The sequence below is a fragment of the Cloeon dipterum genome, chromosome 4 (assembly GCF_949628265.1).
Source record: "Cloeon dipterum chromosome 4, ieCloDipt1.1, whole genome shotgun sequence".
Lineage (NCBI taxonomy): Eukaryota > Metazoa > Arthropoda > Insecta > Ephemeroptera > Baetidae > Cloeon > Cloeon dipterum.
The window spans coordinates 32,724,591-32,741,971 of record NC_088789.1 but is presented as its reverse complement, the minus strand read 5'-3'; the positions used below and the strand labels follow the sequence as shown (position 1 = coordinate 32,741,971).

Here is a 17,381-nt window from a genome sequence, read left to right as displayed (position 1 = left end):
TATCACACATGAATCCCTGAAAAAATTCACAGGATTGTTTATTGAAAAAATTTGATTGTAAAAATCACAGTAAATTTTGATGTTGGTCTAACGTGATAAAATATTCTCGAGCATTTCCCTCAGCGTCAAGGTCAGGGTGGTGATTTTCCTCAGCCACTGGAGCATGTGCTTGTTTTTTAACTCGCTGGCGATGTGCAAAGCGATCTTTCCTTCTGGTCCTAGTCCATCGACCAAGCTCTTCTTTTTTGCGTACACAAACTTGGCGCTGGACAGAGTATTTCTTCCCACGCAATACAGCAGCAGATTGCATCCTTTAAAATCGACGTCTAAATCGGCGCCATATTTGATCAGTTCGTCAGCAACATCATGTCTTTCTTGGGCGAGGGCTACGTGAAGCGCCGTTCGGCCTAGAAAATCCTTTCGATTCATGTCTTTCACGGGCATTTTCGGGGCAAAGAATCGAATGTTCGCCAATCCGTGCGATTCATTCAAAAGAGAAAAGTGGAGAACCGTGCAAAACGTGGCTCTGTCGACAGCAGTCACGTCAAAGCCCTGACGGACCATCCATTCGCACACATCAGGTCTCGAATGCTGAGAAGCAAAGTGGAGGGGATAAGAGAGGAGCTCATCCATCTTCTTCCCGACCAGATTGAGGAATTCTCCAATGCTCTCGGCCTTCACGTTTTCATCGCTGATGAGATCTTCAAGAAACGATTTTTTATCCAATATATCAGCGCCATGCTTCTTCATCAGATAATCTGCCATTGGAATGTTTCCTTTCAAAAATGCGGATTTCAGAAGACACTCCAAATCCGTCGGCAAAAGTTCCAGACTGCACTCTTCCATTAAAAACCTAACGATTTGCTCGCTGTGCTTCATGTTGTCTCCGCATGCCTTTAGAGCCAGAAGGAGAATTCCTTTTCTCACATGATGAGTGCTATATTCCGAGCTGCGACTGCAGATCTCGACGACCCACTTCATGGTGTCCAAGTCTCTGTACCGTGCCGCTGCGGGAATCAGACAGTACAAGTCGATTTTGTTGTCCACGTTTCCCACGGACGCGTTTTTCTCGTACAAAGACTTCAATAAGTCCAGTTTGACCTCATAGGCGGTGCAGTATTCCAAGAAGCTGATATCCCTCATAAAATATGATCTTTTGTTGAACAGTGCGATGGCGAAGTCGAAGTTTCCCTCTTTGACGGCAACGATTTCCGCTCCCTCACCATTCTCATTTTTTCTATTAACGTCTGCTCCGCGGCTCGCAAAGAATTCGAGCAGTTGCAAGCCGTGCGCGGCGTTCCTGGCGGCGTAGTGGAAGACGTTGGAGCCTCTTTTGTCCACGGTGCCGACGACGTGGGCCCCTATTCCCACGAAATAGCGGCAAATTTCCAAATCACCCACTTTGGAGGCGAAAAGCAACATCGGAGTTTCACCTCTGTTTTTCATGACGAAATTTATTTTTTCTTCCAAAGATTTCATCGCGGAGAATTCCATTTGGAGAATAATATTTTTGTTTTCTAGAAGTCGTTTATCTATAATGTAAGGAATTGGAATGTTAGAAAAAATGTTTTAATGAAAGGAATTTAAAAACTCACTGCTCTCCTTTTGGTCTGGCGAGTCCCGTCAATTGATCCTTTTCCTTTTATGAGGGTGTAGCGTTGACAGAATTCAAAAAATTCTGGAACATAAAAGATAAAAAATTTGGTAAAAATCTAGTAGTAGAGGGTTGACATTTGACTATATGGAGGATTGCATTCCTTTTCGAGAAAATGTTCAAGACAAAAGCTAAAAAAAACTATTTGACCGCGATTTGTTGCTATATTGTATAATTTGAATTTCCAAACCGTCAAAATAATTTTATTTTTAATCGAGAATTTACTCGAAATTGCGTTTCCAATTCCAGAAAATTATAAAAATAACAGCGGCGCCATCAGTTGGCAGATTAGAACTATTTAAATTTCCCAACTCGTGAATATTTAGCAAAAGCTTTCTTCAGCAATAAAAAATATAGGAAGATTTTCACCCTTCTTAATCACAATAAAATGACTGAATAGTAGTGAGAAATAAAACCTTCTAAACTAAAATCAGCGAAAATAAAATTCTCAATGGTTTCTTTTCAGCTCTTTACAGTCCTTATATCAGGCTCTAAAAAGCGCCTTGAGGGACCGATTCCACCCTAAAATTCACCCCTGCGTGAGATTAAATTATGATTAAGCGAAATTGCGGCGTTATCAAGATCTAAAAGGATTGCAATCTGATGAGATTTATCACAAAATTGTTAGTTCCGACGATCAAGATAGTGTTTACCTGCTGCGCTGCTGCACGCGGTTGCTCAGGGCTCGCTCAGGTGACTGCTGACTCACTGCTCACTCGCCTGCCTTCTTATATCAGGTGGCTCTCAGCTGATTTTGAGACTTTGAGAGCAATACCATTGGCGGAAGCAATAGGGCGGGAAATAGAAATAAAAAAACGCGCGCTTTTCATCTCATGCTCGTTCACTCGAAAAACAATGTGAATCTGATAAGAGAAAGAGAACTCGGGCAAGATGGAGAGTACGTCCTGCACCTGGCCGCGGAGTACGCGCTGACGTGGACATGTGTCGGTGGCTGCTAAGCCTATCTAGGGGCTGACCCTGGACGCTGAGGCTCTGACCTGCTCGGACTGAAGGTCCGTAATGGATTTTTAAAATAATAAATTTGCAAAATTGAAAATGATCCTATTCAGACTCTTTTATTTAATAAAACTTTCATCCACTTCACATTGTCACAGTCTGTCGTCGGATGCGATAAGTTTCATAACAAAATTATTATACATTCTTCATGCACCTCGCAATGAATAACATGTGCGAAAACTCGATCCTGACGCGATTTGCGATGGAGCAATTTCGCGCCTCATTTCCCCGGAGCCAGCCAATGAGAACGTGACGCTCGGCCACGCCCATTTGCTGATGGTTAATTCTAAGGAGATGAGTAGATCATCGTCCAACAAGTGGTTAATTTTTTCAATTCCGATTATTAGAACTCGAGATTCGCATTTGCAAAAATAGCGGAATTTGATATTTTCCTATTTTCTCCAGATTTTAGGTTATCTTTGCGCACCTCCAAATGATCGATTGAAATCATCAGAGTTGCAAAAACTAGCCACCGTTGGACGCATCTCCACCTGTTCTGAGTAACTGAAGGGTTTAGGGGTGTTTTCTTTAAGTGAGCGGCACCAGGAACGACAGTCGCTTTTTTACTATAAAAATTTTAGCGTTTGGGGTTAAAGGGGATGGTTGCATGCACCCAATAAACCATTTAGCTGCTTCGAGGAGATGGTGGATAACTTTTGCAATTCTGATGATTAGAACCCGAGACTTGGAGGCGCAAAGAACCTAAAAAAAATCGAAAAATGATATTTCTTTCAATTTTTGAAGTTGAATATAAATATCATTTTGTATGCATCACTGATTTCTGAAGTCTGAGGTGAGTAGGTTTAAAAAAATGCACAATTTCAATTATAAAAACAGCCTGCAGTGGCTGTGCCTGCCAACAGTTTTGGCACTCTCTGCCCACCTTTTACAACTTGTGCACAGTTCTATTAATTGGGACGTATGTGTTATCACTGCGAGGCGGCTTCTTGCTCTAACCTTGTTCTTATCTTGACTGCGCCTCCGCGAGAAACACTGCAGAATTTCAATATCACAAAAATTAACACCCGATCTTTTATTTTAAAATTGTTAAATTATGCGACGAATTATAGCTTAATTTGTTCAATTAATTTTTCCTACCACAAATAATTCTTATTTACACACATTTCACGCCTCTTTCCAAATCTTACCATCGCCTCTGCGTTTTCTTTGAACAATGACGTGTGTCCATTAATAATTGAATTGACACATAATTTCCGTCTCGCTGATTGAAGGTCGGATTATAGGTGGCAGCAGAGTTTTTTTCGCTCAGTTTGTCTCTTCGCACAAAAAACGATGCCTGCCTGAATATAAAAATAGTGAAATTTTCAAAATGCTTCAGTTGAATTTATTTGGATAATACACTGAAGTTGTTAATGCCTACGGAGTCACAAAAATACTGATATGGAGGGCTCTAAATAAATGGCAGTGCCTTTGTGAACGGATGTTATCAACTCGATAATTTTGTGCTCCGCTCGTCAGGCTTCTCTCACGCGCACATCAAAGAGCGGCGCCGGTGGTGGGTTGGTTGCTCTAATTCTCACTTTTAATGCGCAGTTTGTTATATGTATGCGGCACTACATGCGAATATTTTCAAATTTTTCCCAATTTAATCTGAAAAACTATGCCAAGTGAAAATAATCAAAACTAACGGGATGAACGAGGTTTCAATATTTTAATTTATTAACAGTTTTTGAAGCTAACATAATTTTAGGTCAAATACATATGATATGCTCAGAAATTATTTTCTTTGTCCACGTTCTGCATATACGAAATGACAGAGATAAAAGATCAACAAACGTAAATCAGATTGTTCGTGGCGGCTAAAGCGCCGTGTCAATTTTCCAAAATTGGAATGAACAAAGAAAATAGATTTTAAATCATAGACAGAGCTCTTATAAAATTTATAAATTCCAAAGCACTTTTTCTCCGGCCACCAACTCACTTTTCCTTCAACATGAAGACTTGTTTTTCCTACTGCGCTTTCCAAAGGTGACGTTTTTTATGATGATAAGATTAAAATTAGATTGTGACAGTTACTAGGCGCAGACAGACGCCAACCGGCTCATTGAGATAAGCCTGCGTCGTTGCCAAGGGAGATAAAAAACTAAAATCGAATGTTTCATTTCTTGCGAGCAGTGCAGAAGAGAACTTGATTTTGTGCGGAGCCTGCCGCGATGTCTGACAGCTTGGATAAGTGGAAAATATTTCAAGGACTGAGTGATGAACTGAAGAGGACTATCAGACTTTCGGTCGTATTTAGTAAGCTTTTAATTCTGTTGTTTAACAATAACTCTCAATGGCTAAATCAAGTAAGAAAAATTGGTAGTATTATATATGTTGTGTAATACTGATGCTGTAAGCTATAGTATTTAGTTTCCATTCGATTCTTGCAATTGAATTAAGAGCTTTGAGTGTAATTCCTCAGTTTCAATGGAAATCCTTCCATTAGTGCTATTGAAAATTCGTAGATGATAGCGCAATTTACGTGACGGAAAATGATGAAGTTTTTGGCTTTGGCAACAATGAAGGATTTCTTGGTACTGGCGACAGGAAACCACGCACAGAGCAAACAAAGATTGAACAATTGTGCGGACAAAATATTCAAGGTAAAGCTTAAAGAAATTCGTTTTTTTTTTTAATTATTGATGCAACTCAGAAATAATACGCGATGTTTATCTTCAGTATTGCATACGTCAAAATATACGTTTTTTGCGATTTCTGCTTCCGGCTCCGTTTTCGCCTGGGGAAAAAATGACTATGGCCAGCTTGGACTGGGTACGAAAAAATACACCTGGATTCCAACCAAAATAGGAGGAATTTTGGAAACAAAAAGGGTCGTGCAAGTAGCCTGCAGCTCTAACCATACTCTGGTTTTAACATCGGATAGAGAGGTTTAAATAAAATAAATGCAATTAAAAGTGATTCACATTTTCCAATACCCCACTCTAAAGGTCTTCTCCTTTGGTCGTAACCAGTACAGGCAGTTGGGCCTTGGACACAATGAAGACCAAACTCTTCCGGTAAAATTGGACTTTCCATCGGCTGAGGGAGTTGTGATTGCCATCGCTTGTCTCTTTTTCTCATCTGTAGCACTCCTCGACTCAGGCGAGGTGAATCTTATATATTTTAACGAGTCTTTGTTTTTAAACAGTATCCCGCAAAAAATATACAGTCCAAAAATAACTCGGGTAAAACTAACTTCGCCAAAGATTAAAAATCACAGCGGGGGGTTCCAGATGTGCGATAAAATTGGTTGCCACTGCGCATATCCAGGATAGCGTCTGAATGTGGGAAGCAGAAAAGCTCTCTTTCGATTGCCGTACGAGTGTCAAGAAATAGTTTGTGTTTACGATCCAAAAGACACAATTAGTTAAGAGTAATGCAAATTATGCGTCACAATACTGATCGAGACTCGGTTCTTTTCGCGCATTTTTACGTGCGACCGTTTTTTTTTTGCGCCATACCGGACGTCATATCTTGCGCGTCGCACGAATCAGACCCCGCTGATAAATAAAAAATGATTTTTTACTATCCTCTGGCTAACAAATGTCACGCTTTTTCTTGTCCAATGATAAACTTTTGATTAATCTTGATTAATCTGAAAAATATTTCTAAAATAACTGAGAAATAATCCTTGGAGAAGAATCATTTTCCTCTTGCTTCTGCCTCTTGAATGAACCATGGGTCACTCTCGGGAAAATAGTTTGGATATTAACCTTTCGATTATTCTTACAATTAGATCAACATAAAACGTGACATATAAAAGCTATAAGGAAATATTTTCAAATAAGCTGCTTATTCTACAGGTTTAAGATGAAAATATTAATTCTCTATTACCTCTCGTTAATTATTCTAATTATTGGATCATTCACTCTAAAGGTATTTGCTTGGGGGATCAATGTACATGGCATTTTGGGCCAAAGTGCCAACGTGGAGGAGCAAAACATTCCTCGCAAAGTGCCCGGCTTGGAAGGCATCACCATTACAAGAATCGTTTGTGGCGCAAATCATGTCCTGGCTCTGTCTAGCGATGGAAAAGTCTATTCCTGGGGATGGAACGAATATGGCCAACTTGGAAATGAAACCAAAGAAAATTCACACCGGCCAACTTTGATGTCTGGAATTATTGGCAGGTCATTTGAAATTTAAAGGACAGTTATATTAATAAGTGCTGAGTGAATGAAACATTTACTAGATTTTTTTTTTACAAATAAACAATTATTTTGTTTGTTGATAGGATAAGAGACGTAGCTGCTCATATCACGTTACATCTAAGTGCCGTAGTCACAGAAGCAGATGAAATTTACGTATGGGGTAGCTTCAATGGTAGGAGTTTGAATCTTTAAAAACATTTGAACAATTCCAATCATGAATTCAATTTTTAGGCCATATCATTTTGAGACCGATAGAAACCTCATTCATTTCGCTGGATGAAGTTTTTGCGAAACTGCCAATTCCGGCATTGACATTCCGACCATTGCATCCAAAACCGATAGAAGAAATGAACACAGCAAACGAAAGTTATGAATGGCTCAAGAAATCCTTTGATGACGCCGTAAGGAATATTACACTTATGATTTAAAAATGTAAAACCCTTCTTTTAATCGTCGTGGATTAGGATACTGCTGACGTTGTTTTCGTTGTCGAGGGAAAGAAAATCCACGCGCACAAAGCGATTCTGATAATGCGATGCGTAGTCTTCAGGACAATGTTCCAGGGTAATTGGAAAGAGAGCAACCAAAGGTAATTATTTTATCTTTGACTGAACCAAAACTCAACTTTACTTAAGTGAGCAAATCATCTAGCATCACAGCTACGACTCGTTTTACACCTTTTTGAGATACTTCTACACGAACGAGGTTGATCCACAGCCAGATTTGGCTCTAGGTAAAGAACTTGAATTGCACTGGTTTCTGTTTTTGAATGATTAACTGAAAATTAAGAGCTTTTCGTCCTGGCCCACTTCTATCATATGACTGATCTTCAAAAGGAGTGCTTGAAAGTTATCAAAAGAGGCGTAACCGTAGAAAAAGCAGCGTCGATTTACGATAAAGCAATTCAACTTGCTGCCGAGGTTGTTATACTTTTCATAATAAATTTTCTTAACGGGACTCTCTCTTTTCTCTTTAGGAACTTAGGGAGTTCGTTTTTAATTTCTGCATGGAGCACATGGATGCCGTTGTGAACAGTGATGGCTTCAAGCTATTGAAGGATGATGTCATGAGAGAGTTCTTTCTTCGTGCTGCGCAGCAAGGAGTGTTTAAAAGATAATAAGTTGGTTGAGATCGAAAAGCAGAAAGGGTATATTTTTAAAAACTTTGTTCCCAATTTACAATAAATATTAATTTGTACGAATTAGGACACGTGTTATCTCTGTTAGGCACCTTCTTGCATTTTTATCTTGTCAATATCACCAAAATTATCAGCAAATTCTTTAATTATTAGTTAAAATGCAATTTTGAGAAGAACAATGCTCACTTTGTTAAATCTCAAAATTTAAATTTAAATAAATATTAGCTAATAAAAATAAATAATCCGATATAGATCGACTTCAAACCAATCTTATCTTATCATCGCTTATTTGCTGCTGACCTTGGAAGATGGATGGCATCATCAAAGAATTTAATCACATCTCCCTGTAACGCGTAATTTCCGTCTTATCAGATGCCGTGTCGTGCTTATCTTATACATGACAGTTTTTTGTTGATTTGATTGATGGCTCCATCCACTCCATTCAATATTAGTCAGCAGCACAAGATAAATAAAAAAATTCCTCAACTGCGAATATCGTTGTTATCTCTAGTGAGCAAACAATCAATGGAGCAGGAGCACAGCTTTTTGCGACTTTTTGAAATTCATCTAAACAGTAGAAATCAACTTGAGGCCAGATTGCACACTCAGTAATGGGCATTTAAAGCAAATAATAATTTTTAAAGAGCTTTGTTTTGGCGCTTTTCTACCTCCTTTTAAGATAAGAGTCGTGATGGTGGAAAACGCAGCTGGGATTTTCGAGAAGGCGATTTACCACGACTCAAGGTGAAATTGGAAACTAATTTCTGAATAAATTTCCTACATTTAAGTGATAAGCAGTGACGGCTTGAAGACTCTAAAACTGTAGATAACCGTGTCGCAGATCGTTGCTCAAGGCGCGCGGCACAGCACAGAGCCAATTTGTTGCTTTTTTAACCTAATTGTATTTTGGTTTTTCTTAATAGAGTTCAAAGAAATTAGATTTTTCTTGTTATTAAATTTTTTATTTTAAACCTTAAAAATACTTCAGCCACTCCAGCGGATGAGTTTTAATCTATATAATAATGCGAGGCAGAAAAAGATTGGAACTGGCTTTAAGCATGTTCGTGATAGTCAGATAAGAATCCGACCGCGCGTTAATTTCGCCTCGACTCTCGGCCTATTCCGATGCCGCAGCGATGCAATCGCGATAAAAAAAACACTCCCAAGCAGTCATTTTCACGCGATTGCATAAATTCACAGGCTTGACTTACTTGCACTATTTAAAGACGATGTGAAAATTAAAGTTTGAACACATTTTGAAGCGGTTTCAATATAATACGATATTAAAATCTTACCTCCCGAATGCGTTCTTGCGCGTCAAGGAGAAGCGAGTCGTCGGGGGCGGCGGCGTCGAGGTAACTGGAGGTGCGGCCAGGAAGGCGGCCAGCAGGAGGCCCACCTCCGGAGGGCAGCCTCCAGCTCAGCTCAGCTGCTCCACCTGGCGACGAGCCATATCGTGAAGGGCCTTCTTCAACTTCTTGACCGCCACCGCCCTTCTTTTATTACGCCGTCAGACCGAAGAGACAATCTCTGTCACCACAAGAGGAGCAAACAATAATTATTCCCGAAACCTAAATCAAGCTCGCGTGTCGCAGAAGCAAGTTTAGCCGTAGCCAGGTAAGTTTGCGTCAACATAGAGCGGATGGCGCCAAAATAATTCGGGAAATTAATTCTGTTCGCAATATGTAGTGAACACACTTCTTACGTTAATTTATATATTTTTTGATCGGCACGAATTGAATTTTGTACTATCAATTAATTGCTCGCGGACGTAACTTAAAATCACGAAAAATCTAATCAGAAAAATCAGCCTAGCAAAAAATCAAATTTAGCGTGATGAATAATGACATAATGAGGTTTCGGTAAAAATCGAACTACACTAATTTATAAAGTTATTCAAATGTAATACAATTTTTTAGGTCTAATAAATTCAAAATGATTGAGGGAATATTAATTTTGACTTTGATTAGATTTCACTATATAGTTGTTGATTAAGATAATTCTGATGAGATAAATTTATATACTTGTAACGTATATTGTCTTCAAATTGAGCCGGTGATCTTGTTTGATTTGGACTGATCGCCACAAAAATTGTGCATTAATAACTGCTTTAACTTCAATTTTCGTGCGGCTCACAGCAGCAATTAAAAATGATGAGCCAAAAGCGAGCTGTGGCCTGTGCCTTTGTCGTTTCTTTAAAAAATAAAATATTTATGGTACAAGAGCATATAGGGCGGCGACAACGTTATCGTGCGGCACCAGTTTTTACTGGCGGAGAACGTGACGATCTGCAGATGTCAGAGTTTCTAGCAGCTGCCGAAGCAGCTCACTGCCAACAACGACTTCCAGCTGTAACTGTTTTGTTTTCTGTGGTAATACAAATTTATTTGCCGATTGTTTCGGCAAGGACCTGGGCGTGAAGAACGTGATGCTGAGCATCTGAAGGCGCGTTTTCCGTGGCTGAACACGAGTGCCATCGCGCTCGGCGCCCGTTTATACAGGCGCAGGACGTGGCCGTCGGCAAGCAGCCGGACACGTGCTCATCGCCGGCGCCGACAACTCAAAACCATGCCAGCGCATCGACAAACACTCGTCGTCAGTGTCAAGATTATTACATTTTGGAAAAATTGTTGATAATGAATTAAAAGATTTTTTATATTTCTGCAAGACAATGAGACGATCTGAGCAGCTCCACGAAGATAAAAATTCAAACCCCAGAGAAACGATGTGTATAAGAAAAAATTATAAATCTCATCAATTAAAATTATTTGTCAATTTCTTTCCTGCCGTAAATTGAAAAATTTAAATTCCGCATGTGAGCAAAAAGTAAAATTTCGCCTTTCAGTGACATTTTTGATTCTCCGAATTATGCTTATATTGTCTAATTTGAATTTCATGTCTCTGCTCTAGATATATGTCGGGTGAAAAACATATCATAATTAATATGCTGCAGAGGAGACCAGCATTATAATTTTAAAACAAAATTTCCTTTCCTGTATTAAGACGAGTTATGCGCCGTCTCCACTGATCCACTGCGAGAAACAGTTCGCGCGTTTAGAATTTCCTAACTGCTCGAACCGAGAAAAATTCGCTTTCGAAGGAAGGAAATAAATGAAGGTTTATCGGGTCTTTCTTTCGTCTAGCTGATTTTCAACAATAAAATTTAAGGCTCACATGCGCAGTTTCTCTTTTAAATTCAAAATAAATTTGATGTGTTTCTAGCAGTTGCAAAGGACTTTAATTTCATAATATCCTCCATTTTATCACTGAAAATTACTTGGTTAGTTCAAAGTTGTATGTGGAATCATCAGTTTTTAACAAAAAGTAATAAATTATTTCTTTCAGATAATTTATTGAGGAACAGTTCTTCCACCCTCATTTGATATTGAAGAGATAATTTGTGCAATTCCCAAGGCCTCTGTTACTTGTGCCACTCTATTGGATATGCATCATGGGGTGCGGATTAGTGAATTTTCTTTATAACGATAGCAGAAATCATTATTTTAAAGATTGATCCATTTAATTACTTTTTTGTTATTGTTGTTTTTATTCCTGCCAAAAAATTCAATTCCACATCACAAAGTTAAATCAATTCACAGACTTAATATTATCAAAATAAAGCAGATTCATGGTTTGAAACCAGCACCTCCGAATTTCTCGTGCTCCTTGATCATCTTGTTCAAAGCCTCATCTTCATATTTCTCGTTCACAACCTGGCCAGAAACTTGGTTGAAGAAGTTAATAAAGAAGCTATTGTCAATCATGGAAAGATGGAGGTCAATCAGCAAAGGAAGGAACGCAGAGGCAGTCTTGGCCAGGCCTGCGGCAGCCCTGAAGTGGGCCATATTGAAGTTTGAATCCCTGGTGTAGGTGTATGCCAGGCGCAAGTGAAAGGACTGCAACTGCCTTAAGATCTTCTTCTGCTCGATCACGGTGGCTACGCCCCTCAAGTCCTCCACTTCAAACTTTCCTTCCAGCTTTATTTTCTCCAGTTTGGGCGAAGACAAGAGGCTTGACAGCAGCATGACAACAGAGCTATTCCCACTATCGAGTAGTTTTTCAGTAAAAGTGATTAAATTTTTAAATGTAAATTTACCCATTTTCCCAGGTGAAATCACGCAGTTCTGGGAAGGCGTTCGCGCCTTCATCTGAAATGATGACGTTCTTCAAGCGAAGTTTCTCCAGTCGCGAACAGCATTCCAAAATGCATCCAAACGTTAATCCTTCCAGTGACCTCATGGAATTGTCCATGATGTGGAGCGTGTGCAGGTTCTGTCCGTAAACTCTCATCAAACTGTCCAAGTCAGTCAATTTGCAACTTTTCAAAACCAAGGTCTTCAAGTTTGAAAATTTATCGAGAGTTTCCACTCCAAAATTTATGAGGTAGCCGTCCACCTACAAAACAAGATTGATATTCATGCGATATTGAGACTTAATTAAAAATTACCAGCAAGCGAGTGATGAATGGGTGCTTGACGTGGAGATCCTCCTTGCCATCAACGAACTGTCCATCATGATACAAACATAGGAATTTTCTTCGCTGATTCGGCGTTTTGTCTTCCTCCTCTTGCAGACGAACAGTTGTGTCCTCATCCCGCTGTGAGGCGTAAATGTATTCCAGATGAGGGACAACCCTTGCAAAAAACGACAGGAGACGAATATACCCATTTTCGTCTTCAAGCACTCTCAGGTGCTGCAGGGCCCTTGAAAGGTTGTTTTGGCAGCCAGAATCTTCCATGTCGATATCGAGGGTTTTGACGCCTAAAACCCGAAGGTTCGGTAAAGCCATGCACAGCTCAATTAAGCCGTCAAGGTCAAAGTGGCAACATCCAAGCCGCAATATCTTCAGCTTCTGCATTTTTGTCAGAGGCTGCAGCAGGTCCTGAATGTTGAGCATGGGGGAACTCTTCATCGACAGCTCTTCGATGTTTGGCGCGACTCGAGCCAACAACTCGCAGACCTTTAACAGAGGCAATTTCAAATTTAGAATATATCAACAAAGAAATTTGAAATTTGCACACCTGGATAAAGGAACTCTGGATTTTGTAAGACGGGCAAAAGGTGAACATGTTCGTAAAGTCAACAGAGACAGTCCACTGGCCGACCAGGTGTGCCAGCGCCAGCATCATCTTGTCAAGCTGCTCCAAATTTCCATTGTAAGGGTCAAAACACCTCCACTGCAAAATCCTTTGCAATATTTTCTCGCGAATTGGGGAAGCTGTGAAACAGACGAAAATTTTTTAAACTGTCGACACATGAAACTTGGTAATTTAACTTACGTAGGTTGAAAGCATTATAAAGTTGGAAATTTGCGGCAACGAACTGCAGCGCCAGATCCTCCAGCCTCTGCTTCCTCGCCAGATTCTGGAGCCTGACTTTGGTCAACTCCACTAACTGAACATCGCTTTTCTGTTGTTGCTCGGCGCTCATGCTGCAGAAAATGTACATAATTAATTGTCAATTTATATCTACTACGATTTTCGTGGACATCCATAGCCACGCACCAGAATTATTTCGTGATTTTAATCCGAAACAAATCCTCGAATACATAATCATCACAGAATTAGAAATATAAACACACGAGGGTCGCAGCTAATAAGTCTTTTGGGCTATTTACCTGAACTGACGTGAGATACTGCTCAAATTCCTGAGAGAGTTTTCAGCAAAAATTGAATCGATCAAACACAAAAACAATAAGCAAATATGGCCGACGACGCTCAAAACACAGGCGCCGCTGGACTAAAAAAAGGGGATTTGAACGAGGAGTTAAGGGTAAAGTCTGCAAGAAGCTCAAATTCCATCAAATTTTGACCTAAATTGCCACAAGTTCAATTTAAATAATAAAATTCTCGTTCTTTAAAAATTAATTGACATTCATTAATCATTCTTGTAGCTCACGTACAAAGGTACTATACATTTCTCCGCAACGCACACCCCATCGCCACGCGCCCAGTTGCCACGAATGCAGCGCCAAGCGCCTGTGTGACGATTGGCGATCCTTGTGTTAATAAATTTGTAAGGACCAATGAGATTGCTCAATTAATTTTTCTCATTGTTAGCAGGCACGAAAGGAAATAACCATGGTTAAAGTGCGCCTAATTGTAAGAATTTTAGTTCTTTGAAGATTCTTTCACGATTTGTAGCATTTGTTGGAAGAATTCCTTAAATAAATGCTACATAAATATGTACAGCTTCATTATTGAGTCAGAATTCGCTACATACAGTATATTTACTATAATTTTAAACGATAATCAATAATCGGAACTGAATTTCCAAAATTTATGTAGTTTACGGATATGACGCCGCAGAAAAATCATCCGATTTCTTTTAAATTAGACAAGGAAAAATCTAATAGAAATGTTTTAAATTTCCTTCCCCTTTTGGTCAAACTGTGATGCGCCCTGTGTCCTGTGTGATACCACTGCTTGCGCGCTCCGGATTTGATTCTCTATTTTCTACATCAATTGCGAGCAATTTTCCTCAGGCAAACAGCTTTTAATTTAAAGGATTAAATGCTGAATAAACAAGAATTAATTTATTAACGTACCAACTATATTAGAATTTAAAAATTTTGCAGTGTTTATGAATTCTAAAATTAGGAAACTTTTGTTTCCGAGAATGTCAGAGGAAAAAAGAATATTTGACCAAAATGCGTAAAATTCGCTCAAATTCAAAATGCCACCATGCTAAATTGTTACAGTTGCTTCATTGAAATGGATTGTTCACTAAAAGGCCGCGCATGACGGCCTCCGCCCTATAATTCTCGCAGTGAGCAGTGAATCAAAATTTATAATTATATTAAATGGCAATCAAACTATTCAGAAAGTGCAGAAATAAATAAAAAGTACAAATTATCTGATACGCAGTCTTTTCATCTCAAAACCAAAATTTTAAACGGTTGTTAAATAAAACTCCAAACGATTCCTGAAAAAGATTTACTACTGAAATGGCCAAGAACATGTGTATCATTGTAAAGCCTTTAAAAAAATGATTACCGCTGTAATCTTGGCATTACTACTGGTCTACTATCAAAATTCTTTTCACATGCTCCAAGAATTGAGGCTTAAAACTATTTGCATTGTATGAAGCTAAATGTTATTGGTTATTGATTTTGACAACCAAGCTTCTCAAAATATAGTGTAATAGCTTCTTCAGCAGATTCGGTATCATTCGGCTCCAAATCGTGTAGTAAGCACACAAGCCACTGACGCATTTCCTCGTTGCCATTGTTCTGGGCGATGAGCATTGCAGTCCTCCCATTCTCTCCACTTGCCATGCTCTTGTCCAATCCGAAAACGAATTTGGCACTCTCCAGCTGATTGGCCGACACGCAGAAAAGAAGCAAATTGTGTCCTCCACATTTTTCGTGAATGAGGGATTTGTTGTGTTCGAGCAGAACCTTCGCAATGTCAAGCTTTCCGAACTTGAGGGCAAGATGAAGAGCATTTTCTTCGTCGACGTCGTCTTTGTAATAGGCTTCTCCTTGGTTAAGTTGCCCGATGAAGCGCTGAATTATTTCCAATCCGTGAGCTTCGTTGAGCACAGCACGGCGTAAAAATGAAACCTTTGTCATTTCGGTTGCAGTTTCGAAATTCAGCTTGGCCATCAGCCATTGGCACATTTCGACGTTTGCAAACTCTGCCGCGAGGGGTAAAATGGTCGCGCCGTCTGCAAACTGCGGATTTTCATCGCAGTTCCGCATCAAGAACATAGCACCCGGCAGCAAATTTTTCTCCACGCAGTATTGGAAGAGATCACGCCCTCTCCACTTCACGCCAAATTTTGCACCAAAACTACTCGTCATTAAAACCTTAGCGGCATCGATGTTTTCATACTTTAAAGCCATATGAAGGGGAGTTACTCCTTCCCAGTAGCACCTATTCACGTGTGATTTGAATAGTTCACCACACTCTAGGAGGATCTTGCTTCCGTGTTGTTTGTTCTTCAAGGTGGCGAGAAGCCAATTGGAATTAGTGTAGAGTGGCTTATTAACATGAGCCTGTTCTATAATCCAGTGACACATTTCGACGCTCGAAAACTCAAAAGCGAGAAGCAGCAACGACTCGTCGAACTGGACCTTCGGTTGTCCCAATCCTTCGACGAATTTGGCAAGCAGAAGTGAATCTTCCCTCACGCAAAGCTGCATGAAAGCTTGCTTTTCTTCTTTGTTTGCAACCAAGGTGGCACCCTGCTTCACGAGTTTCGTCGCAACGTTGCAGTTTTCAGTTTTAAAAGCTCTGGCCAGAAAAGTTCGGCGCTCCCAGATTAGCAAGTTGGAAATTACGAAGTTGGCAATCTCGTCGCCGTGAGTCGCGTTCTTGTCGGAATGCAGGAGGATATTGTACAATACATCATGATCATTCACTCCGCCTATTTGGACCAACCACTGCAGCATCGGCAAGTCTGCGTGAGACGCTGCCTTGTACAGGAGGTTTACATCGAACTGTCCGACTAATCCCTTGGCAGTAAGTGCTTCAAAAACTAATTTGGCCGAGTCAACTCCTCGCGTGCAAATGCAATGCTCCAAAAGACTTTCTTCGTAGCTTAATTTGCTGATTAGAAATAATGCATTCTCAATATTTCCCACTCCGAGTGCGTAGCTGAGAGCATCGAAACCGACTTTATCTTGCAGAGATAGGTCTACACCTTGGCGGTGAAAGAAATCAAGCACATTTATTCCGTAGTCGGTGTTCATGGCAGCGTAGTGAACGACGCTGGCCCCGTTATTGTCGATATGGCTTTTATAACTGTTCAAGTCGAAGAGGCGATAGCAAACTGCATCATCGCCCACTTTTGCCGCGAATAGAAGGGCAGGAGTGTCGCCTCTGTGTGCATTAACGTACTCCAACTTTTCTTCGACTGAAGTAAGCTCAGAAAATTTCCTTTCATTTGGAAGTTGCTCTGGTGGAAAAGAAAATTAAAAGATCAGTACGTGAACGATTCAAAGAATCCCAATTATCTTACTGCTTTTTGTTGATTCCGTGCACTTTGGTTCTTCGGCTACGGGAAAATATTTCAACTTTCCACCCTCATCACTTGGCACGTCAATATCCAACCTTCGAGTTTTCTTTTTAATCTCTGACTCAGGAGATTTTTCAGCGGGCCGTTTTTCTAAAGGAAAAATTTTTACATAAATCGTTATATTAAAATATCTATGAATTTTAGTGTTGATTTCTTGTGACACAGGAAAGAGGCATTCAAATATTTTACCTGCTTCGCACGTGGAATTCTTTTCTTCCGACACTTCTCTGGGAAAAGGTTCAGCGTTAGATTCCATTCTTGGAATTTACTCTCAAAACACTCTAACTCAAAGGGAAGCTCAACAGATCGCTGAAACATTCCAAAAATAAATTAAATATTTTCGACAACAATTTCCATTATACATGTTTTTCTAGTTCCGCAGTTTGAATATAAGGAT

At 39.8% G+C, this 17,381-nt stretch overlaps 4 protein-coding genes across 4 annotated transcripts; 1 reads left to right on the top strand and 3 right to left on the bottom strand.

The window, feature by feature from the left end:
• Nucleotides 1–87: 87 nt before the first annotated feature.
• On the bottom strand, nucleotides 88–1,446 carry LOC135943834 (putative ankyrin repeat protein RF_0381). The gene has a single exon (XM_065490500.1). It carries the CDS (start codon nucleotides 1,444–1,446, stop codon nucleotides 88–90), a length of 1,359 nt encoding a protein of 452 aa, XP_065346572.1.
• A 3,982-nt stretch (nucleotides 1,447–5,428) lies between these two features.
• On the top strand, nucleotides 5,429–7,591 carry LOC135943833 (RCC1 and BTB domain-containing protein 2-like). Its single transcript, XM_065490499.1, has 7 exons — nucleotides 5,429–5,446; nucleotides 5,623–5,781; nucleotides 6,551–6,804; nucleotides 6,909–6,997; nucleotides 7,057–7,226; nucleotides 7,290–7,414; nucleotides 7,461–7,591. The coding sequence occupies exons 1-7, from the start codon at nucleotides 5,429–5,431 to the stop codon at nucleotides 7,474–7,476; spliced, it is 831 nt and encodes a 276-aa protein (XP_065346571.1). The 3' UTR covers nucleotides 7,477–7,591.
• A 3,998-nt stretch (nucleotides 7,592–11,589) lies between these two features.
• On the bottom strand, nucleotides 11,590–13,667 carry LOC135943831 (uncharacterized). The gene is made up of 6 exons (XM_065490498.1): nucleotides 13,581–13,667; nucleotides 13,243–13,394; nucleotides 12,985–13,181; nucleotides 12,411–12,923; nucleotides 12,060–12,358; nucleotides 11,590–12,007 (listed from the first exon to the last, which is right to left on the bottom strand). The coding sequence occupies exons 2-6, from the start codon at nucleotides 13,391–13,393 to the stop codon at nucleotides 11,590–11,592; spliced, it is 1,578 nt and encodes a 525-aa protein (XP_065346570.1). The 5' UTR covers nucleotide 13,394; nucleotides 13,581–13,667.
• A 1,398-nt stretch (nucleotides 13,668–15,065) lies between these two features.
• LOC135943830 (uncharacterized) lies at nucleotides 15,066–16,658 on the bottom strand. Its single transcript, XM_065490497.1, has one exon. It carries the CDS (start codon nucleotides 16,656–16,658, stop codon nucleotides 15,066–15,068), a length of 1,593 nt encoding a protein of 530 aa, XP_065346569.1.
• Nucleotides 16,659–17,381: the final 723 nt, after the last annotated feature.

Excerpts from the sequence above, each read along its gene's own strand:
- LOC135943830 (XM_065490497.1), bottom strand. The coding sequence starts at position 16,658 with ATGAACACCGACTACGGAATAAATGTGCTTGATTTCTTTCACCGCCAA.
- LOC135943831 (XM_065490498.1), bottom strand. The coding sequence starts at position 13,393 with ATGAGCGCCGAGCAACAACAGAAAAGCGATGTTCAGTTAGTGGAGTTG. Across the intron at positions 13,182-13,242 it reads TTATAATGCTTTCAACCTAC|CTTCCCCAATTCGCGAGAAA; the intron begins GTAAGTTAAATT and ends TCTGTTTCACAG. Across the intron at positions 12,008-12,059 it reads GATTTCACCTGGGAAAATGG|TGGGAATAGCTCTGTTGTCA; the intron begins GTAAATTTACAT and ends ACTACTCGATAG.
- LOC135943833 (XM_065490499.1), top strand. Across the intron at positions 6,998-7,056 it reads CGTATGGGGTAGCTTCAATG|GCCATATCATTTTGAGACCG; the intron begins GTAGGAGTTTGA and ends TTCAATTTTTAG. Across the intron at positions 7,227-7,289 it reads AGAAATCCTTTGATGACGCC|GATACTGCTGACGTTGTTTT; the intron begins GTAAGGAATATT and ends GTCGTGGATTAG.
- LOC135943834 (XM_065490500.1), bottom strand. The coding sequence starts at position 1,446 with ATGAAAAACAGAGGTGAAACTCCGATGTTGCTTTTCGCCTCCAAAGTG.